At 50.2% G+C, this 24,434-nt stretch overlaps 1 protein-coding gene and 1 long non-coding RNA gene across 5 annotated transcripts in view; one reads left to right on the top strand and one right to left on the bottom strand.

Moving 5' to 3' along the window:
• The window catches only part of SHC3 (SHC adaptor protein 3), a 104,463-nt gene extending 98,629 nt beyond the window's left edge, over positions 1–5,834 (bottom strand). Inside the window, exon 1 of one of the 3 annotated variants that reach the window (XM_032427646.1) lies at positions 5,181–5,834. In XM_032427646.1, the coding sequence (XP_032283537.1) occupies positions 5,181–5,225 (45 nt within the window). In that variant the 5' untranslated portion in view covers positions 5,226–5,834. Of the gene's footprint in view, positions 1–820; positions 4,189–4,267; positions 4,823–5,180 lie in introns of those variants that run through there. The other 2 variants (XM_032427645.1, XM_032427647.1) reach the window with 2 other exon arrangements.
• LOC116646734 lies at positions 4,517–14,545 on the top strand. 2 transcript variants are annotated; one of them, XR_004302195.1, is made up of 3 exons: positions 4,517–4,588; positions 10,154–10,264; positions 13,648–14,545. It is a non-coding gene; the product is annotated as an uncharacterized LOC116646734 (long non-coding RNA). The 2 variants fall into 2 exon arrangements; XR_004302196.1 differs by lacking the exon at positions 4,517–4,588 and adding an exon at positions 6,777–6,853.
• The last annotated feature ends 9,889 nt before the right edge of the window (positions 14,546–24,434 follow it).

Here is a 24,434-nt window from a genome sequence, read left to right on the forward strand (position 1 = left end):
AAAAAAAAAATTTAAATCAACTTTGCAAGTTCCACTCCACATCAAAGAACGATTTTTTTCATCCAGAACAAAAACAAAATTCAATCAATCCCATCATGATAACGTCTCCTGGCGGAATAAGTCTGCAATGACCTTTGCTCATGGTGTCACAGGAATACAACACTAAGACACCGAGGATTGAAGGTATTTTTAATGAACCTGAGGCAAGCGGATAAAATACCAATTTAAAATAATTTTTAGAGTAAGTGCAGTTTATAAAGACCATCTATAAAGAGCAATAGAACATTTATAATTAAAATGAATAATTTATACCACCCCAAATATCATCAGATTCACAAATGGGAGAAACAAAATAATTTTTAAAAGAGTTTTTGTAAAAAGAAGACTTCATTCCCAAAGAAAAACAGTCCAGCGTATCAGGAGAAAAGTCCGTAGCTCTCTGATAGAATCTCCTGCAAATAGCCCCTAACTGAGACTGGGGTAAGAGCAGACGGCCATCTGCAGATGTCCGAAGGGGCCACCACAGTATTTAGCAGCAGGTCACCACCCCTGTCTGTGTTGAGAGGGACCAGTGAGCACCCGAGGTCACCGCTCCTCACTCGGTTCCTAATTCTTGCTGTGGGCGCTGGGGTCAGCCCTAACTGAGGTCACCTCCTTGCCGGTTTTGAGTCTGTGGTGTAATGTGCTCTAGGAGAAGCCCTTCTTCTGGGGACCCCGGGGCCAGCAGTGGGACCCCGAGCAGCCCCCACACTACTGCGCCCATCCGTCGGGGTCAGGGCTGAACCTCAAGGCCATGCCGGCCTTCAGATGGCCCTCCTACCTCGGCCAGTGGCATGTCCATGCCTGTCTCTCCTTCCTAAGCTGTTCACTCTGCGGGCCTGTGCGTGGAGCACCCAACATCGCCCTCAAAACCCGCCGAAGACTGGCCGTAGCCCCCATGGACACTCGGGTGTAGTCGCCTTGGACTCTGAGGCAAAAGAATTTCAAGGTGAACAGCAGTATAATCAAAACAATTTCTACCCACCTTCCGGGTCCAAATGTGGTTTTGAGATGGAATTGTCATGGAAATATTCATCGTTCTTCGCGGTTGTGTTACCAAAAGAGAAAAACGAGGGTCAAGCATACCTAGTGAGTAAGGGACAGGGGAGGCTGGGTGGCGAGAGATGGGTAATGGGCGAGGGGACCAGGCTCCCAGAAATCCCTGATGTGGAGAAATGCCAGAGACAAGGGAACATAAGGAGACCCCCTCCTTGGTCTTAAATGTCATAGACAAGATATTTTCATGATAGTTACAAACTGACCACTGAAAGTAACCAAAGGAGACAGTGATCATGGTGTTACCGGTGGTGACCTCAAGAAGACTTAAGTTCCCTAGTTAGTTTTCTGTAAAAGACCAGCCCTAAAACCCCACAGTGGCCACCCATTCGGGACCCCACTCACTCTAGAGAGCTTTTTCTTTCCTTTCTGTTCTCACCTTCACTTAATAAACTTTCACTTCACTTCACCCTTATGTGTCAGTGAGATTTATTCTTCGGCTCCATGAGACAAGAACCCTGCAATCCCACAACACTAGGAGGGTACAAAAGTCCCGCCAGGAAGGGCTCCTGACGTTCATCCAGCCCTGGAATCTGCATCTGGGGGAGCCCAGGGCCCTGGTGCCCTATCAGAGCAGACTTGCTGGTGGCACGTGGGATGAGTCAAACCCGCTGAGCTCAGAATTCTCCTGTTGCTCAGGAGCCTTCTCCGTCTCTAGACTTCATAGCCTTCGTTAATTAACATTACAACCTGCTGTTCAAATAGTTTGATGCTTCCTAGGTGAGCAAACCCCACCAGACTCCTGCACTTCACAGTTTCTACTCCCATGTAAGCAGATGGAGTTGAAATATTTTTCAATAAAAATCTTGCAGACGGCGTCCTCATAGTGCCATAGCAGGTATTTCTACGAGGGGGAAAACCTATAATTATACAGCATATGAGTTTAGAAATAGGAAAACATTGTGGGGGGCTCCTTAATTTAGAAATAAATTTAAATCCAAGGCAATAATTAGTTCTTCCCCAAACCCTCAGCCTTTAGATTGACAGCTGATGTACAGTCATGGAATAAACATTGCCTCTTTCTCTCTACCAGAGAGAAAAAAGCCAAGATACTAGTAAAACTATTCACAGATCAGCAAATAATACCATGTTAAGAGGTTTCTTGCTTTTTTTTTTTCAGTTTTGTGATTTTCCCAGAGAATAAGTCCATGATGTTCAACTCAACACGGGCAACGCGGAAATGCACACCAACAGAGCGCCGTGTGATCCGGGGAATCAAGCGTGTGCACGAGACCTTGGCCTCAGCGTCCGACCTCCTTGCTATGTGCTTCCACACTTCTCTGGGGAAGCCTGAGCTGATGTTCACCTGACCACCATTCATGGCACCGAACGCTAAGCAGGCATGCGAGGTGCCCCCCGGGCACAGCGACCATTTACTGGAGGCACGATCATGTGACCCCCAAACCCAGAGGCTCGGGCAGACCCAGCTTCTGCCCTCATGAGTTGTGCTGTTGCCCGGGTTCACAACCTTACACCAACAGGGTGGCCCTGCAGTGCTGACTCGCTTCGCTCTGCTCTGAATCCAACCCAACTGACCTTTAAACTGGATCGCTCTTCGAAAGGCAACAGCAAAGCTCTAAGCCAAGGGAGGGATGTTTTTTCTAAAGGAAAACTTTAAAGGTGTAAGTTTGAGAATTCTCCCTCCATTTGAAAACTAGCTCCTATGTTCAACATGACAGGCATAGAGAGCGAGCTTTGCCAAGGTCTGTCTATTTTAAACGTAGGCTCTTTTTCTGTTTTTTTTTTTTTTGAGATAGCAGTTATATTAGCACACTAGAAGTCATCGACTCCAGTGCCGCGATTTCACCTCAAAGTTGTCAGGGTTTTTGCTTGGTTTTGTTTTTTTTTTTTTCTTTTTGTTTTGGCTCCTGGTTATATAATTTAAAGCAGGACCACAGGAAGGATATTCACTTTCTTTTATAAAAAACTCAAGCAGACGTGCATGTTTTATGCCCATCTCCGTCCCTTCTGTAAAACAAATGAATCCATTTTCGGAAGATAAGATGAAGATTCAATTAGAAAGCAGCCTCCATCGGATGAGAGGCCCCATTTTTAACAGTGAGGATCACATTCCTTTGTCAGTCCTGTTTAGACAGTTACAGATAATCCACAGTTAACTGCTTCTTTTAATATCTTGGTCCCCACACTGCCAAGAGACAGCATTTCACCTGAGGATGTGTCTGCTGAATTTCTAAACTGAATCTGCAGCCAATCCGTGGAGGCCAGACGCCCTGCAGGCTTCTCAGCGTGCTTGACGGCACACTGGGGATACTGCGTGCGTCTCATCTCTTTTTAAACACATCGCCATGCCTTGGAGTGACCTGACAAATAATAGAGCTCCCACCCCTTCCCCCTGTCTGGCACATGTCTGCCCGGCCGCAGGGCCCAGGGACAGCTCACTACTGTCCAAGAGGCAGGAAGACAGGAGTGTGGGGCAGGCCCGTGGACGGGAGCTGCGTGCTGGCTCTTTAAACATCATGAAATATTGGTATAAGGGAGGAATTTTATGGACCACACTGGGCATGATTGTATAATTCTTTGTGTTGGAGGAAAAACCTCCTTTCCAGCCGGCAGCTCCAGGCCCGTGCTCAGCCCCTTTCAGCCTATTTAAAGGGAAGGCTACAGCCCCAGGGAAAAGCAGTCCTAAATTCTCCTCTGCTGCTGTGAGCCAAAACCCTCAGGTAGGGAAGGAAAGGCAGACACACCAGAGAAAACCTTGCTGGGTGGGAAGTACAAGCGGCTTACATAAAGCAAGGCAGCGCTTGGCCTGCATGCTGGAAGCCGCGGGAACCGAACCACCCACCCTGCCTCTTGGGGCAGACACATTAGAAGTAGCCACCCCGCCTGCATTTCTCGGGGCAGGGCTTTCCGGTCCTTCCAAGTGTGTTCACTGCGTCGGCCTGATGCCCACTTCCCAGGGACAGCGGCCCATGCCCAGAGGGCCACTGGCCGGACACATGGCACAGCCAGCGGCCAGGGGAGTGGAGCCAAGGAGAAAGCAGGCCAGAGTGAGGTCACCCATGGCAAAGCTTTTCCCCACGGGTGCGCAGCGGGCGCGTCCGCAGAGCCCCGTCCCCGCGGCCCCGCGAGCCGGCCGAGGAGGAGCGCGCGCCTCCCGGCCTCCGCGGCGACCCACCCTTCGGCCCGCGCCCGCGCCCGCGCCCGCACCCACCTTGACGACGTAGGTGACTCCGGCCCCCAGCACCTGGTCGCTGGCGTGCGGGGCGCGCGGCGGCGGCTGCTCGCCGGGCCGGCCCTTCCTGGCGGCGCGCATGGCCGGGGCGCCGGGGCCGGGGGGCGCGCTGCCGTCCGGGGCGGCCAGGCTGGGCGCGCTGCAGCTGCCCGAGAGCCGCGCGCCCGCCCGCGCCCTGGCCGCCGAGCGCCCGCGGAGGCCCGAGCTGGAGAGTTTCAGGTGGGACACCTTGTGGAGCAGATGGCCCAGGCTGCCCGGCCCATCGTCGGGCGCCCTGCGCAGCGCGTCTCCGGACACCAGGTAGGGGGCCGCCGCCGGGGCCGCGCGCGCCGCCGAGACCTTGCCGCCGCCGCTCACCGACAGGTTGTGCAGAAGGTCGTCGACCGATGTCACCGAGTCATTCCTGAAGCGGTTGTACTTGGTGCGTGGAAGCATGCCCCTCCGTGGGCTGGCCGCATCCGCCCGGGCGCTGCAGGGGCGAGCGCGGCCCGGCGGGACGCGGCGGCCGGGACAGCGGGGGACAGCGGGGGACAGCGGCGCCGCCTCCCCGCTAGCGGCCCGCGCCGCCGCGGCCGCGCAGCCCCGGCCCCGCGCTCGGCTGCGGAGGGCTGCACGCTCGCGCCGCTCCAGGCATCGCTTCCGAAGGGGAGCGCCCCGCGGCTCCGGCTGCGCACAGCGAGAGCGTGACTCACTCCAGAGGAGACCCTTCTCAACAAAGGCCCGGGGAGCACTGCAAATCACTTCCTGTAGCGCACACACGCGCGCACACACACACACACACGCACACACACGGAAGAAAGAAAGAAAAAGAAAGAAAGAAAAAAGAAAAAAAATACATACACCCACTGACAGCTCACTAGAGCCAATCAATTCTCAAACTGCCTTTTTCTACCTTCCCGGAGATTTCCTTCCAACCTTGGGTTGCTCGCCTCCCCATCCCCCCGACTCAGCGTCTGTGCCAGAGGTCAGTCCAGTCCCTTCGGACGGCCAGATGAACTTTCTGAAGCCCCTTCTTCTGTGCTAGGGCTTCCTGTCCCCCCGCTCAGCCCTCCGTGGGAGCCCCTAAGCGTCTCATAGCCATGCGTTAAAATGTGACGGAGGCTTTTTAAGAATAAGATCTTCAGCGGATCCTCATGAATTCTGATTTGGAAAGCGACAGAAATTGGTAAACAGCCAAAAACAGGAAAAAAGAAAAGAAAGAACAGAAAAGAATATTTACTCCCAGGTGAACATAAAATACCAATTTCCTGGGTTTTTCTGTGTTTTTTTTCAAGGCAAAAGAGCAGCCATGACAAGTGTCTTTGTGGCAATGCAGTTCCTCCAAAAAAATAAATAAATAAAAAGAAGAAGAAGAAAGAAAGAAAGATCTGCACAGAGCCAGTGAGGATGTGTTCCCTGCTAAGGACAACAGCCTTCCTCAGTCGGGGTTAGGTTGAGAACCTACTTCCAAAAAAGAACAGGACTTCTCTGAGGAATGGCAGCCGGCTCCAGAAATCCATTCCAAAAAGGGGGCTGGGCTTGAAGCTTTATCCCAACTGAATGTGCTCAAGGTCTGGAAAAATGCCTACCACACGTCACAAATACATTTCAGTGTCCCTTCTGTTGCTGCTTTTCAACCCTGCATTAAGGAGGAAAAACATGCCGCTGCTCTGGTTACACAGCAGATCCGTTTCAGGAGTCAGACTCGGCTGCAGGGGACGGGCGCAGGCCTCCTTCCTCTCAGCCAGGGGCACGGGCGTTGGCGGCCCCCAGAAGGTCGGCAGAGACTCAAACCCGCTGAGCCCTGGCACGGTGGGCCGTGCATAGAGATAACCCACCTGACACAGAGAAACCTCCCTGTGCAAATGGCCAGGCTCTGTGCAAGCAAATGAATTTACCCCTAGCACCCTGCCTTCTCCCTCCCACGACTAGGCATGTGCCCCAGGGGGCACCACGCCTGGCAGAGCTTTATGGACCAGGTGGCCAGAGGGCGGCTCCTGGCCGGCAGGTGAGGCCGGCCGCCCGGGTGCAGGAGCGCGGGGCCGCAGCGGCCCTCCCTGGGCGCAGGCACTCATTCTCGCCCTTCCCCTTGCTCGCTTAGCAACAGCAAGTGCACACCCCATCGACGATGGTGATGGTGAGCGGAACTCCCCCCAAATCTGAAGCAAAAACGCCCTATCATTCCCAAACCCCGCTCTTCATTAGAAGCAGACAAAAACAGCAAAATGTGAATGAGAGGCTGTTTGTGTGAATGGAAGGGCTAGCAGCGAGCCAGCGATTCTGTGAATGAAGCCGGGCCCTGCAAGCCAGTGCCAGGCAATCCCCTGGCTCCAGCGGCCTCAGCCAATGAGCGGCCGCCCCGATGACTCATTGAAGAAGGCTTGCTCAATAGTGGAAGATTCCATTTCAATCAAAGGCGGGATCTTTATTCCAACGGCAGTGTGGGAAAAAAAAAAAAAGCCAGCCTGATTACAAAATGCAAGGAGGAAGGCACCGCTGTCGTGGAGAGCAGAAAAACTAGTTTTTCAAGAAAATTCAAAAACCGTTGGTCAGCTCCCAGTATGCACAGGACGGCCTCTGTTGGAGGTGAGCTGTGCCCCAAAACTTTCATTCAGCAGTTCATTTACAAGCAAGAAGCAGCCATGAATGTGCCATTTGGTTCAGCATTTATCATGAATGTACAGCAAACGCACATTCAAGCCCTAGGCATCTCGCCCTTGATTCTTTTTGTGAAAGGATCATCAAAGATGCGTGCAAGTTGAGTCTCCAAGGAGGAAAAAAAAAAAAAAAATTCAAGCTCCACAGTTAACCCTTTAGCCAACAGGAGATTTTTTATTCCTCTTATCATGAGCCGAGGGGAGGGAAATTGGCCATTTTAAACTATCACAGTAATATAAATGTACTGCATGTGAGATCTGTAACCAAAGAACTCTGTAAGCCCAGCAGGAAACCCACGCCCTCCCTCCCAGATCATGCCCGGGGCCCTCACCCAGGGCCTGTCTTGCCTAGTTTAGGCACTCTCAGACTGTCATGGTGTAGAGATCGATGCCCGATGAGATTTTCGTAGTCTGGTAGCACAGAAGGAAAGCGAAGGAAGGAAACCACTATAAAATCAGGCTTCAGACTCAAGAATGCCTGGGGTCATCGACAGTAGCTTTTCCAGAATATCGTGGTTTCCAGAATACTGTGGTTTCCCCTTTTTAAATCTATTAACTTAAAAGTGTATTGGTTTTCTATTGATGTCATAATCCCAAGATTAGTGGTTTAAAATGACCCAACTGGGTTATCTGCCAGTGTTGCAGGCACAAGTCTGGCATGGGTCACCCGGGGATAGAGCCCAGGGTGGGTGGCAGCCAGTTCCTTCTGGAGTTTCTAGGGGAGAACCCCTCTCCTCGCCTTTTCCTGCTTCTAGAGGCTACTGCCTCGAGTGCCTGAAGATGGGCCCTGGGGACAGTGGCTTTGCTCCCGAGGTTTCATTCTACCCCGAGAAGCAGAAAATCTGACATTATCACAATAACCCAGGATGCTATGCAACAATTTAAATATATGGGGGATATAAAACCCTGCACAGGGGAGTCTACTGACCTTGGCCTAAGGATGTCACCTCAGCAGGGGTGACTCCGAAGCAGAGTTTTGAGGGATTTCTGGGCTCTTCCAGTTACATGGAGGCGAAGAGACACCTCAGGAAGAGGGGTTATGTGAGGAGCAGTGTTTCCAGAGCCCCGTGTAGATGGTCCCAATGTTGGGAGGCCAGGTCACTAAGACAGCTGGACATGGAGGGTGTCTCCCTCGTGATGCGGGATTTGAGACTGCGTAGTGTGGGCAGGTTTGTATTTTATGTGGACACCTTGAACAGTAACATGGGGTGTTCTGGGGATCTGAGAGGGTAGCAGGTAACAGTACAGTGAAACATGATGGGGTCTTGAAGGAAGGCAAGGGCAGTGGGCTGGAAAGGAGGGGGTGGGCTCAAGATATGGTCAGAAGGTTAAATGATCTACATGTCAAGGGTCGATGAGGGCAAGTGAGCAGGTCGGCTTGTGTGGAGGCAGAGCTGAGATAGAGTTTGGGGTGCCAGATGCCCCGTGGTAAGCAGGGAAGGCCACAGGATTGGGCAGAGGGAGAGGTGGGCCTGCAGAGCTCCCTCCTGGCTTCCTGGATCCTCACTCATCCTCACTCAGCAGCTCCGAGACCGTGGCCCTCCAACCAAGCCCCTGAGGGAGGGGGCCATGGAGACCCCCACACCCCTGCGGTGGGGAGGAGGACTGCTGTGGAGGAGCCTGGGCAGGGTCCTCTGCATCCCCCAGGGAGAGGGATGCAGAACAAAGGCCATGCTTCTGACTGGACGGTGAGGCTAAGTGAGTCTCATCCGTTGGGATGCAGAGCGCAGGTGGAGGAAGGAAGGTGAGGGCTGGGTTCTGGGTGTGTGGGAGTGGTGGCACATCCGTGGAGAGCCACTCAACGCTGAGGAGTGGACCTTGAAGGCCGTTGGCGTGCAAGTGGCGCTGAGCTCTTCGGTGACTGATGCACATTTAGGAAGGAGGAGGGATGAGGAGGAATCCCAAGGAAATGCCAGGCGTCCAGGATGGGAGCTGAGAAAAAATGACCAGGAGCTGGAGGCACGTGTGGAAGCCTGGTTGGATGGATGCCTGGTGTCTTAGCTCAGCTGCTATAACACAATGCTATAGACCAGGCAGCTTCAACAGCATTTATTCCTCCCAGTTCAGGGGCCTGGAAGCCCAAGATCAAGGCTCCAGCAGATTGGGAGTCTGGAGAAAGTCCACTCCTGGTTCCTAGGGGACTGTCTTCTCATGTGGGGCCAGGGGGCTCTCGGAGGTCCTTTTATAAGGGCACTAATCCCATTTCTGGGTGGACCCTCCTGACCTACTCACCTGCCAAAGGCTCTGCTTGCAAGCACCATCACACTGGCGGCTAAGTTTCAACATATGAATTGGGGGGTCGGGGGACCCACCCTGGTTTCAAGAGAAGATCAGTAATGGTTAACATGAGCACCAGTGGCAATTGTAACTACTTGACGCATCCCGTGTTCAGCAGTGTACACCTGTCATGCCCTTCAGTTCCCGTGGCCTGTGGGATAGCACCTACATCCCATTCTGCACGAGAGAACCTGGGGATCAGAGGGGTTTATGAAGTGAGCCAGGGCCACACAGGGTTAAGAACTGGCCAGGGGGCCTGACTCCAAATCCACATTTATGGCCAGAACCTCACCTAATTCAGAGAGCTTGAGTCAGGTGTATACTGAGAACCATGACACTTTAGCAAGGAGAATGGAAGGGCTATGACGTAGGTCACAGGATGGTGCCAACCACACAGGAGATGAGAAAATGGATGAAAAAAAAATCATGCTTTCCAGGAGGTGGAGTGAAATGCAAGGGAGGGTCTGAGGCCATGGCTGGAGGTACAGCACGGAGGGTAGAGCGGGTGATGGAAGAATGAAGGGTGCGTTTAGGGGAAAACAGGATGGGACAGACGGAGACCCAGGGAAGGGGGAGGGCCAGAAGGGTGGGCAGAACTGTCACCCCAGAGCGGGGAAGGGAGAGAGGGAGGAACTGGGGAGCTGATCATCGGGGTTGAGTAGGAGACAGGTATTCTAAGGAAGAGACCTGGGTAAACAGACACTTCCAGAGACAGGGTTGAGGGAGTCCAAAGAACGGTGAGCACCGGGATTCCTTCCCTTCACCTTACTTTCTCACCAAGGGTTCTTACCATCCCCACCTTTGGGACTGATGGAGGACAATGGAATCTCTGGAGCCAGTGGAATTCTAGCTGGAATTTTGGAGGAGAGCTGATGGGAAGGCAGAACCAGTGATAGGAAGGAGCGGGGAGGAAATGCCCCGTCTCTGTAACCCACTCTCTCATCTCCTGTAGGTGCCCCCTCTTGGCCAAACCCATGGGAAGCCAGAGGTGCAGGAGCCTGGCAATGGTGAGCTGGGCAGGGCAAGAGGAGCTGGACCCAAGATAAATCTCTCTGTGGCCACGGTAAGAAGCCAGAAGATCTTTATGCCTGATTTGGTTATTACACCTGATTTTCTGTACAACATGAAAGTGAAGTTTGTACTTAAAACGTGAGAAGGGGGTATGCCTGGGTGGCTCAGTCAGTTAAGCGTCTGTCTTTGGCTCAGGTCATGATCCCAGGGTCCTGGGATCGAGTCCTGCATAGGGCTTATTGCTCGGCGGGGAGCCTGCTTATTCTGCCTGCCACTCCCCCTGCTTGCAAGCTCTCTCTCTGACAAATAAATTAAAAAATCTTAAAAAACAAAAAACAAAAAACTGCGGTGTCCCTCAGGGCAGAGGGCTGGTCTTCTCTGATAGTGCACATCTGCCTACACATGAGCTGGAAACAAAGTGAATCGTTGGACGGAGACTCATCCAAGGATGCAGGTGGGGGAGGGAGGGCAAGAGGAAGGCAGGCTAACAGGGGTGGGCAGGAGGCTGGAGAGAGGAAGGACAGAGATGGAAATGGCCACCAAAGGCGGAGAAAATGCAGGCCCAGTGGCCTTAAACGCCTGGGGAGGCGGCAGCCTGGATTCTTAGGGATGCACAGCCCAGGGAGGTGGATGGAAGCAGGTCCCCCGGTGGTGCCCCTGAGGCATAGGTGGGGAGAGGAAGCAGCCACACCAGAGGGCAGGGGAGGGGGTGGGTCTCAGCGTCACTAAAGCCAGAGGTTGGGGTCATCCTGTGAGGAGGCTGGAAACGGAAGGGAGTTTATTGCTGATGACAATGTGGAAAGGGGTGGATAGCCAGACACTAGGGAAAAGGGGAATGAGTGCACGGGATGCTCAGTTGGCAAGAAATGCAAGCCACACCTAGAACTAGTAGAAGCATTGGGCGCCAGAGCCTGGGGAGGGTCCCTGAGGTGGCAGACGTGCTATCTGCAGGGACCCTCAGGTGCACACCCTCCACCTGCTGGGTGTAGGAATGTCTATGGTAGGAGAGTACTCTGTAACAGGTCCCCAGAGGGTGGAAACCCGGTGCCCAAACTGTTGAACCCAACAGTTCAGCACTACGGACAGTTCCCCCCAGCTTGGCCGTGGCTCCCGTCCCAGAGGCTCCCGTCCCAGAGGCTCCCGTCCCAGAGGCTCCCGTCCCAGAGGCAGGCTGCATGGTGGCCAGCTCCCGAAAAGCTCTCAGGGCGTCAGCATCTCTCCACAAGTGCTATCTCTTCACTTCTAAGCCCCAAATGTTGCCCCTCCATCCAGGCTGCTCCAGCCGCCCACACCCGTGGGAGCAATGGGGTGAGGGCCACTCAGCGGATGCAGCAGGCCTTGGACCGAGGGCCCTTTATGTAGGTCCGTCCAATCCTGATGACCCTGTCCTGTAGATCCGACTATTGCCCCATTTGACAGGTGAGGACCCTGAAACCAGGAGATGTTGCATGACTTTACGGGGTGACCTGGCTAGTGGGAGGCGAGCAGGGAGGCCTGTCTGACCCCAGCACCCCACAAACACAATCCCACAATGAGGCAAGGGGATCCTAATTCCAGCCCTGCCACTGCTCAGTCCCTCTCTGTGGGAGGAGCACAGGAACACAGTGCACCGTTGCCATGGTGACCCGGCAGCAAACCACAAGTCCATGCAGGGCTAGATCAAGGTGTTTTATTACTGCCGAGGTAAGAATGGCAGGTCACCATCTACTGCACATGCAGCGAGGGGAAGAAGCAAACTTCTCCTTCGGTGGGAAAGCCGTGGAAGTGCTGGTCCAGGTGGGGGAGATGGGGCAGGAACGGGAAGGCTTCAGTGCATGCTGAAAATGGACCCCGCAGAAAGCAAACCAGCTCTCACTTCAGAGAGAGGAGTCTGGGGGCCGAGCCTCAGGGAAAGGGGGAGAGAGAGGGCTTCCGGTACTGGCATGCGAAGGGATGGCTGGGAGGCCACCGCAGGCTGGAGAGAGTCGCTCAATTAAAATATGTGAGAGCCTTACTTCACTTGTAGAATAAATTGTAGCTTTTCCTGAAGAATCGTTCATTCAGAAAAATTTCAGTGGATTCTGTATTCCCATCAATTCCTTGACCATATGCATGTCAGGTTTTACATGGAAACTATTTCGTGCTCATGTTTCCTCAAAAGAATGTATTTTTATTTTTTTAAAGAGTTTATTTATTTATTTGTTTACTTATTTATTTATTTGAGAGAGAGAGAGATAGCAAAGGCGGGGTTAGGTGCAGAGGGAGAGGGACAAGCAGATTCCCCGTGGAGCAGGGAGTCCAATGCGGGGCTCGATCCCAGGACCCTGAGATCATGACCTGAGCCGAAGGCAGACACTTAACTGAATCACCCAGGCGCCCAAAAGAATGTATTTTTAGAGACATCTCATTTTATCACACGATCTCCGCAAATGCATTTCATGGCTGAATAATGTTCCATGGAATTGAGAAGATGTAATTCTCTCAGGCTCCCCCATCCATGGACTCTGGTTGTTTCTAGTTTAGGAATGTTGTGAACAGTGCCATGATGGGAGACTTTGGACCTCCAGCTCCTTTTGTTTCCCTGAATTACATCCCAGTAGAAATCACAAGGGAATGCGGACTTCTGAGCTCTTGACTGGTACGGCCAAGTGGCTTCCTGGGGATCCCTGATGGGTTTTCACTGCCAGCTGCCATCAGTAAGAGCACACCAGGTTCACAGCAGCCTCACCAGTGTTGGGTTTTGGTACTTTGCAAACGGCTCCTCGAGGATCTGGGTCTAGATTGGTGGAGAGCATACCAAACTTCTGCCTTCAATCTGATTGGTTGGCTCCACACCGAAAGTGGTGAGACTTGCCCAGACCTCAGTGGGGGTGGTCTGCCTGCGGACTTGAGCCTGAGCAGACCTTGGCCCATGCCTCTACCTCAGAGGCTCACTTGGAACCTCAGACTCATCCTTCAGGGCTCACATGATAGTTTTGGCTATTTTTAACTTAGATTTTTTTTCTGCCAGACTCCGTGTGGGTTTCACTGTACCAGTCAAATGTCTACCATCTTAACCATTTTCAAAAATATTTTAGCATATATAAAATTATGTAGGATATTATATTATGTAATTATTTACATTATGCATTGTGATTTACATTATTACAATAATGTAATAATGTATTACAATATTACAATATTATCTACTATATTATGCATTGTGATTTACACATAATTATATATACTAATATACTTCTATAACCTTTATTGGTATAATATTGATATATATTAATTATAAGTACTGTTCCTTTCATATGGGTATGTGTTGATTTATACATAAATATGTAGCCTGTATTTGTAAAATGTTTATATATGTTAATTATATGTATTATGGCTCTTTCAAATGGATGCATTGTCTTGTGATTTGTACATAATTAGATATACTGACAATTTATCCAACCTATGTTGGTGCAGTATTTATGCACAGGAATTCTATGTATTGCTTCTCCTTCATGTGGACACTCGGTGACAACACAGGGACATCGATACGAAGACGACTAGAACCCCAAATGGCCTCCAATCTCTCAAGGCTGGAAGCAAATCCACCAGCGGCCACACCATGTCTGTCCAGGGGTCTCAGACTCCAGGATCCTCTGGTGGACTTGTCACCATGCAGAGGGCCAGTGTCACAGCCCAGAGTTTCTGCCCTGGTGAGTGAGGGGCGACTCCCGGGGGACCTCAGTGCTGCCCTGTCAGAACAGAGCCGCATCACGGCAAGGGACAGATGAGGGACAGCAGGTTCTGGGGCGATTCTGGTTGGGTTCCAGCACGACAGATGTCCCATGGAGATGCCGTGCAGGCGGCTGGGTGTGAGTGAGTCTGGACTGTATGGAAAGGTTTGGAAAGGACAAATGAATGTGAGTCAGGATGTTTCGATGTCTAAAGCCACAACACTAATGAGGTGACTCAGCAAGGGGATGAGATGCTAAGGAAGGAAAGTGGTCCCACGACCAAATCCTGGGTCACAACTGATATTGAGAGGTTTGGGAGAAAAACAGAACAGGAAAGGCCAGTGGGGCCAGAAGATTACACACACAGCAACAAAACTGAAGCATACAATTGTAAACACAGTAGAATGCGTTGCTCTGGAAATGAAGTGATGGACGTATTCCAATGAGAGACGGGCAGACTGTGTCCAATGGAGCCTACATGGGAAACGGGGGGATCTTTTCACTGCAATAGAATTGTTCCAAGATGGAACTGTTACTGAGACACAACTCTGTACAAAGGAAAGGATCAAAGAACATATACTAAGTACGTGGACTGATGAACATAGGGGAAGGGAAGGAAAAAATAAAATAAGACAAAATCAGAGAGGGAGACAAGCCATGAGAGACTCTCGACGCTGGGAAACAAACTGAGGGTTCCTGTGGGGGTGGGGGTGGGGGGGTGGGGTCACTGAGGGATGGACATCGAGGACGGCATGTGATGGAATGCGCACTGGGTGTTATATGCAACTGATGCATCACTAAATTCTACCTCTGCAACTAAAAATGAAAACAAAAACAAACAAAAAAACAGGTTGCCAGGGCCCAGCCTGGTCACACTTCAATTGAAATCTTACAGAGGGCTCTTTTCTGTGTTAATGAATATAGTTTGTATATTGATAGAGTTTTTGGAAATTGTAAGGGGTTATACATTTCAAAATTGTCAAGTCATACGCTTAAGTTGCGGGTTTTCACTGTATTTTAATTTTATATTGATGCACAAACATAGACAAAGAGGTGAAGAAGAATTGTCTCTGCATCATAATGGGATGACCACATTTATTTGTAGATCTCTACCAGATGACTGACCTATCGGCGATGCCAGTTGCCAGTTGGGCTCCGGGTGGAATGTCAGGTGTTCTGCGGGGTGTGTGGAGGCTGCTGACTCCACAGCGACTGGGCAAAGCCTGTGTGGGGCCGTGCCACCGAGGAGCTGCTGTCCTCCATGGAGCGTGGCTCTGGGCTGCTCCTTGGGCAGCTGGGTGAGGGGGTGGTAGAGCTGCTGCCAGGGACCTGAGTGTACAACTCACTTTGCACAGCTTCCAGTGGGAGACTGGGATGTGTCCGCCTGTCATGGGCTTATGGATGGGTCTTCTATTTATGCTCAGACTCATTCAGTCCGTTAGAAGTCGCCTTTATGTAAGACGTGAAAAGCAGCTTGCAAAAACCCTGGCTGCACAGATCGCGGAGAAATGCCAACTCATTGACAAGCTTTGTGCGGCCAAGAAGGAGTATGCGGGGCTGAGATGTCTCTAGGGAATGCCAGAGGCGGGAAAGGGCCATTAAATACACCCAGTCTTGCAGATGCTTACAGAAAGGTGGGGAGGGCCAACTCGATGCTGGACGAATTAACTTCTGTGGTTCAAGAACAGAACGAAGAGAGAGCCCGACACTCCCAGCCAGAGATAGATGCGAAAGATGCCGGAAGTGTCAAGTCCCTGGAAGAGGTCCTGAGAACCGCCACACCCCACGGAGCTTTTCCTAACCTGCCCGGTCCCTTCCCTCCCCCCGACTCGGGCTCCCGGCTGTCAGGCTGCCTCAGCCACCCCCACCCGCACCTGACCGTCCCTGAGGCCAGTGGGTGCAGGGGAGCCCCTCCCTGCGCTGGCGTTCCTCGAGCTCCGTGTGCTGGGCTCCGCAGTGAGCTCCTTCGTGGACCACTTCTCCAAATCTAAGCAATATTAGGCTTCCCAGGACACACCAAGAAATGGGAGACTTTTGTTATATTCACAGAATGTTTGGATTCTCTCCTATTAGCGGCAAGAGAAAGGTACTGAAGAGACTAATCATTTACTGAATTTGAGTCATTAAACCACATTTTTCAAAGCAGTTTTGGTGAATATTATTTATATATTAATCTTACAAGTGAACCATTTACATTTTGTTCTCTGTTTAAATATTGCATTAAAATTTGAAAATATACGCAGTCTATCGATAAAGACATTTAGCTGGCAATTGCAATGTTTTCTCTAGAGTGGACTTCCTGACCATCGTCATAAGCCGTGAGTCAAAGCAACTTTGTTCCTGAGCGTGTATCATTGAAAAAGAAAATATAATTGATCTCTTTTGAGATGGAGTTAAGTGGTACGCTCAGAAATTTTTATCATTTATACTCTAATACAACAATGGCTAATTTTTAAAAATAAATTTAATACATTACAGAGACATTGTTTTCTTTCCCCGCAAGAATGCTCCAGTAAGGTTCTCTGGCCAAGAGGAAACCAGGGGGACAATTCTGGGGACCCTGCATACTGCCGCCTCTCTCCCCTCTCTCCCTCACCAGCTAATACTCCCCTGGAAAGCCAGGGGAGAAACTTTTCCCATGCACTTAAGCCTGAGCCCTACAGTTAGTATCATCATGATCATAGGGTGAGGATCCGAGCCACCACAGACTCTAAGAAGCCCCACCAGCTTTCCTTTGTGTGAGATTGTCCTGGAATCTGGGTCCTTACCAACCTTGGGGCTGGGGTCAGGGGTGGAGCCTGGAAGCCAGACAAGGACAAGGGCAGGGATGCTGGGGGCAGGGACTGAACCACGTGCCTGCTACTGGTCATGGGTCAGGGACGGGAGGCCACCTCCCTTCCGGGCCCAAGACCTCAGGGTGGGAGCCCGCTGCCGGGCTCAGGGTGTAGCGATCAGCAGAGGGGAGGTTACAACTCCGCAACCCCCACAGCAAGAGTGGAGCATTTCTGGCAAAGACAGGACTCTCTGTTCCAGGCTCAAGACTGAGGGGGGCTGCTCCCCAAGTTCTCCATCTCAGTACCAGGCCAGGAGCTGGTGGGGAGCAAGAGAAGGGGGTCTGTTGAACTGCATCATGGAAACAGGTCCATCCATGAGGCAGGGGCGAGGTGTAGAAGCCTCAAGACCCTATCAGGCCTTGAGGAGAGATGTGTCTGAAGGCAGAGCTCAGCGGGAGCCCACGAGAGGGAAAAGGAAAGGCAGGATATGGGGGCGGACAGTGAAATGGGATCGAAACAAACAGGAAAAACAACTTGGAGAAGCAGGCTCTACAGAGAAAAGAAAACATTACCCCCAAAAATCTATTAAAAATATCCTCAAAGGGATAAGGTTTGCAACTGTGAAATAAGACAAGATACCAAGAAAGGAAGGGAGGGAGGGGGTGGAGGGGGCCCCCGTTGTTGTTGAGGTGTGGGCAGCAGGAAGAGGGAGGGGGGCTGCCGTGTCTCCCGACGTGCCTTCCAGAGCTTCGTGCCCACGGAACTTCCGCCCTCAGGTTTGTAGATCGAGTGTCGCGATCAGAAACCCCACCGGGAAAAAAACGTGTGCACCCCGAAGCCTCTGATTTTGAGAGTTTTGTAACTTCATGGTCCTGCCAAGAGGACCTGGCTGCGAAATAGGCCTCCAGTGATAGAAGCGAATGGCCCATGGGACGAAATTTCCCGTGACCGTGGGTGTCCACCAGGGCGGATGGCTGGTTTCAGGGCACTCGGTACCAAGTAGTTCTGCCAGTCACCGGCTTGGCTCATCTTTGGGCCACTCCTGGGGCAGCCTGCACAGTGCCCGTCCATCCTCAGGGCCCGTCCATTGTCGTTTGCTGAGGCAGGAGGGCACACAGCGCACCCATATGGAAATGTAATCAGGCAGGAATGCAAGCCGGCTGGTTTCCTACAAGGTTACCTGCAGCTTATTCGCCAACCCAGCAAGCCCACTCCTCAGAATCCACCCCAGAGAAATGAAGTTATATGTTCACAGATGTTCGCAGCATCACTATTCATAACAGCCAAAACAGTGGATATCTAGCAAAAGAAAGGATCTGCAATTTTAGCAAAAGAGAATTTTGCCTGTTTTCAAAATGGGGCATACTGTACGTTGTTTCCTCCTAAGAGTTGTGCCCCTGACATTAAGTCTTGCGATGAAAGAACTTAGGGCACTTGTCAACATCGAAGGTCAGTCAAGGGCAGTGACCCTGAGTCTCATCTAGAGGGGGTACTGGAGCCCACGAATGTGGAACGAACTTCACAGAGGTGTAAAGTTGAGAGAAGTAATTCGCTTCACGATTAGTGAGCACTGGTGCCCAATATCAATCTACTATGACCTACTATAAAGTCATTTCTAAGAATCTGTTTAAAAAACTGAATCATTTTTGTGTAAACATCTCAGAATTACAAACTGATTCTGTTTGTCTTTCTTCACGGGTTTCATGAAACCAGCAAAGCACACAGTGTTTAGGGAAGGTGGTGAGGCCTCCCCGAAGGGGCCGAGGGTGGGACCGGAGGTGATGTGCATCCTCAGAGCAGCGACTGTCCGCCCCTCGCCCCTCACCCCTGCCCCCGCCCCTGCCCCCGCCAGGGAGCACAGTTCCCAGCGGAAGTGAGAGCTGGTCCCATGAGTGAAGCCACACTGCTGATTGACTCCCTGCTCCAATGACCCGGTAGGGTAAGTCACACCCATTAGGACAGTCGTTATCAACAAAAAATATTTTAAAAGGAAAATGACAAGGTTGGTCAGGATGTAGAGCATTTGGAAACCTCATGCATCGCCTGGGGGACATAAGTAGGTGATTCCTCAAAAAACTAAGCAAAATTTACTATTTTGGTCCCACACTTGCACTGCTGGGTGTATATACCCCCAAAGATGGGAGCAGATGTTTGTATGCCCATGTTCATAGCAGCATTATTTGCTCTAGCCAGAGGGTAGAAGCAACCCAGCTGTGCATCCGTGGGGGAATGGATAAAGAGAATGTGGCATATCCATATAATGGAATATTACTCAGCCTTAAAAAGAATGGACATTCTGACTCCTGCTACGGCATGGATACACCTTGAGGACATTCTGCCAAGTGAAGTAAGCCAGTCACAAAAAGATAAATATTCTATAATTCCACTTACATGTGGTCCCCAGAGGAGTCACATTCATAAAAACAGAGAGTAGAATGGTGGGTGCCAGGGGCTGGGGGGAGAGGAGAGTGAGGACTTCGTTTTAATGGATTAGAGGTTATGTTTGGGAGGATAAAAGTGTTCTGGACAGGGATGGTGCCGATGGATACACGACATTGTGGATATACTTACGCCACTTTAACTGTACACTTAAAAATGGATAAAATGACAGATTTTATGTTAGGTATATTTTACCACAATAAAAAAGTACATATTTCAGTTCCTCCCTTGTCTTGTTGCTGGTAAGCATGGGACAAGAATAGATGTGGCCTGAACACTTTGCTTGTGGCACATAGTGGCTTAAGTGATTTTCTCCAATAAAATGTCATAGCAATGCAACCCACTTCCAACGTTTCTTCAAAGAAAAAGGACCCCAAGCTCTTATTAATGTGACGGTTCATCATTACCTGATTTGTGGGGCTCTCTCCTAGGCCTTGGTTTCTGGATTGGGGTCTCCTTATTTTGTGTTCTGAGGCCTGTATTCTGATGACAGAGCCCATAGAAGCCAGTGGACGTGACACTCTCAGCCTCTGGTATGCCTTCTGCTCAGCATCCGCCGCCAACTAGCCGTGCTCTTGTCAGTGCAATGAACAGAAGCCCCACACCCAGGATCCCTAGATGAGGGAGGAATTCGATCCAATGGTATTTTCTGCACAGAGTGTAAATGACGCTATTATTACAGGGGGTTACCTTGTTACATGCTTTACTCACTACTGTCTTCATAGAATGTATTGGTTCTAAGGTCCTCTGCCTTAGAAAAATCTGGACTTTTGCACATCAAAATAGATGAAAACTATAAGTCAATAAATGAGCACAGAGATGTGTCAGGGCTCCTGGCTCAGTGCCAACCCCGGCGTGGCAGAACAGGGAACCCGCCCCAGCCAACTGAGCCCAGCTCAGCCTGCAACTGCCTCCCCGAGCACAGGGGCCCTGCAAAATCGCCTTCGGAAGTTAACATGACAGCCAGCATCGATTTTAAAATAGTGTTTCCATAGTGAATGCTCTAATTAATTTCTCCATGGAGTACCATCTTCCTCCAGTAAAGAATGAACCTCTCTGTATGTCAAGTAACCTGCATGGTTTGTGCTTTGGGTTTTCTTCTCAGCTGAGGAGCTTAGCATTTTTTGCTTTGTAGGTTGAATGCATGTCTCCTAAATACTGTCCTGACTACAATCGCTAAACTGAAAAACAACCCAAAACGCCTAAAAATAAAGACTTCAAGGAAGGATGCCAAACCTTGATGATGAGTCTCTCTCAGAGGCGAGATTTCTGGAGAATCTATTTGTCTCTGGGCTTTTCTATAATTTTTTCCCTATAATTTCTAACAGTCCTATCAGGAACACAGAGCTATTTTTCACCAGAATAAAAGGCTACTTTTTAAAATAAAAGTCAGGTCCTCACTACAAAGAATCATTGAGAACGATTTACCAGTTCTGATTCAGAGAAGCACATTATGTGTTCTAAATAGAAACAGAATCTCTAATAGCAGCCCTAGAAATTTCCCAAAAGATCAGACATTCAGAAGGCTCAGCACTGGTTATAGTGCCAATACGATCCAACCCAAATAAACGATAATTCATTATGAATAATATTGGACAAAAGCGTGAATGGCACATAATCATTCAGTTAACACAAAATCAGGTCAAATCTGTTATGACCCTGTTATTAAAATGGGTTGCGCCCATACCCTTTCTGCCCCTCACATACATAAGCCCCTCCATGGCATTTTCACATCTGGACAAATACTTAAATGCATACGAAATTCCGTACCCTAAAACAAATAACTGACCACCAAGTGCCTCCCAAACATGGCTTTAAAAAAAAAAGAAATATTATATAAGATTTAAAATAACAAGCATTTGAGCTGAACTCTTTAGATGCAAGACTTGTCACAAACATGCTTTGAAAAGGAAAATGAAAAAAAAAGTCACGGCGCATTCATTTCTTAAACACACTGAGAACTACTGTAATTATTTCAATGAGAAATTCCTGCAAACTCCTCCAACTCTTGTTTGCTCCCTCTCAGCGAGTGACAATGTGTTTCCATGGCAACCCAGTTGCTAAGGGGGACCCATGAGCATCAGCGAGTTATCTGCACTTTGAGATGCGGTTAGCCTGAGCGGTGGGGCTGGCTGGAATATTGAGATTTAATTTAGGGCCATTTCCCTCCTATCCTCACAATGAATTCAGCAGAAAGTGTTAGAGGCCGTCCCCACGGGAGGGAGAAGGGTAGATATTTCCTGGGGTCGCCTCTGAGCTTCTGTGCTCTTTGGATCGCATTGGCCTTCCTTTTCACCACCCTCCTGTGACTTAAACCCCAGAATTCTAAGGAAAAACAATAATAGCAATTACCAGTGCCACATGAGACTGGTTTTGTTGAATGTTTATAAATGCCAAATATAAACCAAACATAAGTTGTAGGAAATAAACATCATTTTGAATCAATAATCTGAAAGATTTTAAACATTAAATATTTAGAAAGCCCCAAATGAAGCAAATCAAAATATTTTTGAAGTTTCCTTTTCAATGTCTGTGAAATTATATTCTGGCAGATTGTAACATTTCATCAGAATCCTGATCAGAATCCAGAATCTTCCATCAAGCCAATTTTGATTGAATGTTTTATTTGTGGGGGTAAGTTTTATTGTTGTAAGTGATAATTCCTTGAAGTGGTCCAAGCTTCTTGATTCCCTTTTCTTTAGCTCTTGAGCTCTGCATGCGAGGAGGACCTTTCTGATGGCACCAAGGTGGCTGTCCTTGGCTAAAACGGGGCTTGAGAACCTCGCGCAGCACGGGCCCGGCACAACTGGAAGAACTCAGGAGCTGGTCCAGGCCGCCTGGCACCCCCCATTCGGAATGGCCGTGCTGAACCCCAGCCTCTAAGTCCCCACCGCTTCCTCGGGCAGCAGACGGTGTGCTAACCAGGTTCCAGCTGCAACACTCTGCACCAGCCAAATCACACCCCGGCTGGGCTGGGGAATCCCAGGACAGGCGGCCGAGCTGGTCGGGGCAAGGCCGGGTGGCTGGGGACATACAAGCAGGGTGTGAGGACGGGGTCTCCTGAGGTCCCATAGGAACCCCTTTCCCAGCTACTTCCGGACCTCTCGGTCAGCGCGGACATGGGCATTCATCTCTCATTGGAGGCCAGCGTGGCGGGGACCCGGTGAGAGCTCATCCCGCTTGCAGACAGGGCCCCTCGCCGTGTCCTCACGTGGTGGAGCCGGGGGGCCAGGCTCTGGTGTCTCTTCCCCCATCGTGGCCCCAGCCTCATGACCTCATCTTACCCTAATTATCCCGCAAAGGTCCCCTGCAGACACCCAGCCCACTGGGGGTGGGTTTGGGGACACAGCATTCAGCCCACACCCGGACCACGCCTACACCCTCCACACATGGCAGGGAAGCAAGGTTTGGAGAAGAGCGGCTTTGGCCCTCAGGTGACCAACCATCCCAGTCTGCGCAAGAGGCGCCGTCCTGGGACGCTCCGCTCCTCCTGGGGGCTGGTACGTGTGCCTGCGGAGCTGAGAATCCCTCGTCAGCCCGCCCTGCGCTCTGCCTGTGCCCTGGGTCCTCTGTGCCACTCAGAAGTCACCTCAGGACGTGCATCCAACCTGATAAACTCATATTTCACGAGGGAAGAGAACCAGGTACGCACGACACAGAACAGCCTGTGTCTCCCTTCTAAGTCGTGGCCCTTCCACATGTGAAAGGAAGAGATTTCCAGTTCCCCGTTTTACTCAGCGCGGCCGGGGACCGTCCACACGCGGAGCTGCCGTGCGCGGGGCGGGCGCGGGACCTCGGGCCTCCGGCTCCAGCTGGTGCTCGGAGAGAGGCGAGTGGTGCTGACGTTAGTTAGCAGGTCAAGACGCGCTGGTCACTCTATAGTTCCTTGTTCATTATTCTGTTTTCAAACTTCCTTTTATTTTATTTAAATGTATTAATTGTAGTTACTCTGTATCCTGTGTCTAAAAATTCCAATACTGGAGGACTTCGGGGACCTATTTCTGTCCCACCCAAGGTAGCTTCTTTCTTTCTCTACGTGAGCTCTAGCTGAGGACCGCTCCCCTTCTTTCCTTAACTTCAAGTAGGAGAGTGTTCTGATGTTCGGGATAGGGTTTAGGTTTCTCCAGAAAGGGTGTGAGTTTATTCCCACAAGTGGCCTGGGAGCGCTGTCAATTAGAGACCCAGTCAAAAATAAATTCCAGGCATTTCATGTCATCCCAGTAGGACTTCAAGCTGAATGTCTATGTGAACACTGGCTTGTAGTTCAAATGTTTGGGGAGGTTTTTTCCTCATCTAAGGGAATGCCGGCCATTCTCTTTGTATTCACCAAGCGCTAGGGAACGTTTATTCCCACGCCGCCCCTGCACTGATAGAGCAGACTTTCAGGATCCCAGCTCCACGTGGGAGGTTCTCTTATTAGCCCTTACACCTGGTCCAGCAAACACCCTCAGGAAGAGAGCGAGGTTCAGTAACCAGCTTCCTTCTTTGGAGTCCTCATTTCAACTCCCTCTTGTCCTTACAATTCCTTACTTTGTGTTATCAGTCAGAGTTCTCCAGAACACCCGAACCAAGAGGTATACATCTACAATATGTATATACAGTTATACAATATATCTAGCCAGGTAGATACATAGAAACACACTGTAAGGAATGGGCTCGTGCAGTCGTGGGGGCTGGTGAGTCTGCAGTCTGTAGGGAATGCTGGAAACTCAGAGAGGAGCTGACACTGCAGTCTTGAGGCAGAATTCTTCTTTTGCAGGAAATGTTTCCGCTCTTAAGGCCATCAACTGATTGGATGAGGCCCACCCATGTCATCAAAGGTAATGTCCATTACTCACAGTCAACCAACCGTAAATGTTAATCCTATCTGCAAAATACCTTCACAGCAGCATTAGAGTAGGGGTTGACCAAACACCTGTATACCAAAGCCTCGTCAGGCTGAGACAAAATTAACCACATTTTGTTTCCAGATCATTGATTGATTTAAGAATGTTGTATTATTAATCATTACTTTTAGCTGTTTTCACTGACAGAGTCAAGAAGACTTTCTGGTCTACCATATTGTCAGAGCAGTTCATCTTACTCTTTATACCAGCAGTTGACAAGCTATAGTTCTTAGGCCAAAATCAGCTCGTCATCTGTTCTTGTATATCCATAAGCTAAAAATGTTGTTCTTTAATAAATGTTATATTTTAGAACAGTTTTTGATTTACAAAAGAAATTGCAAAGGCAAGGCGGAGTCCCCATACACCCCACACCACTCTTGTTATTAACATCTCACATTAGCATGGTATATTTGTCACAATTAATGAACCGA

The sequence above is a fragment of the Phoca vitulina genome, unplaced genomic scaffold (genome assembly GCF_004348235.1).
Source record: "Phoca vitulina isolate PV1807 unplaced genomic scaffold, GSC_HSeal_1.0 scaffold37, whole genome shotgun sequence".
NCBI classification, from domain to species: domain Eukaryota; kingdom Metazoa; phylum Chordata; class Mammalia; order Carnivora; family Phocidae; genus Phoca; species Phoca vitulina.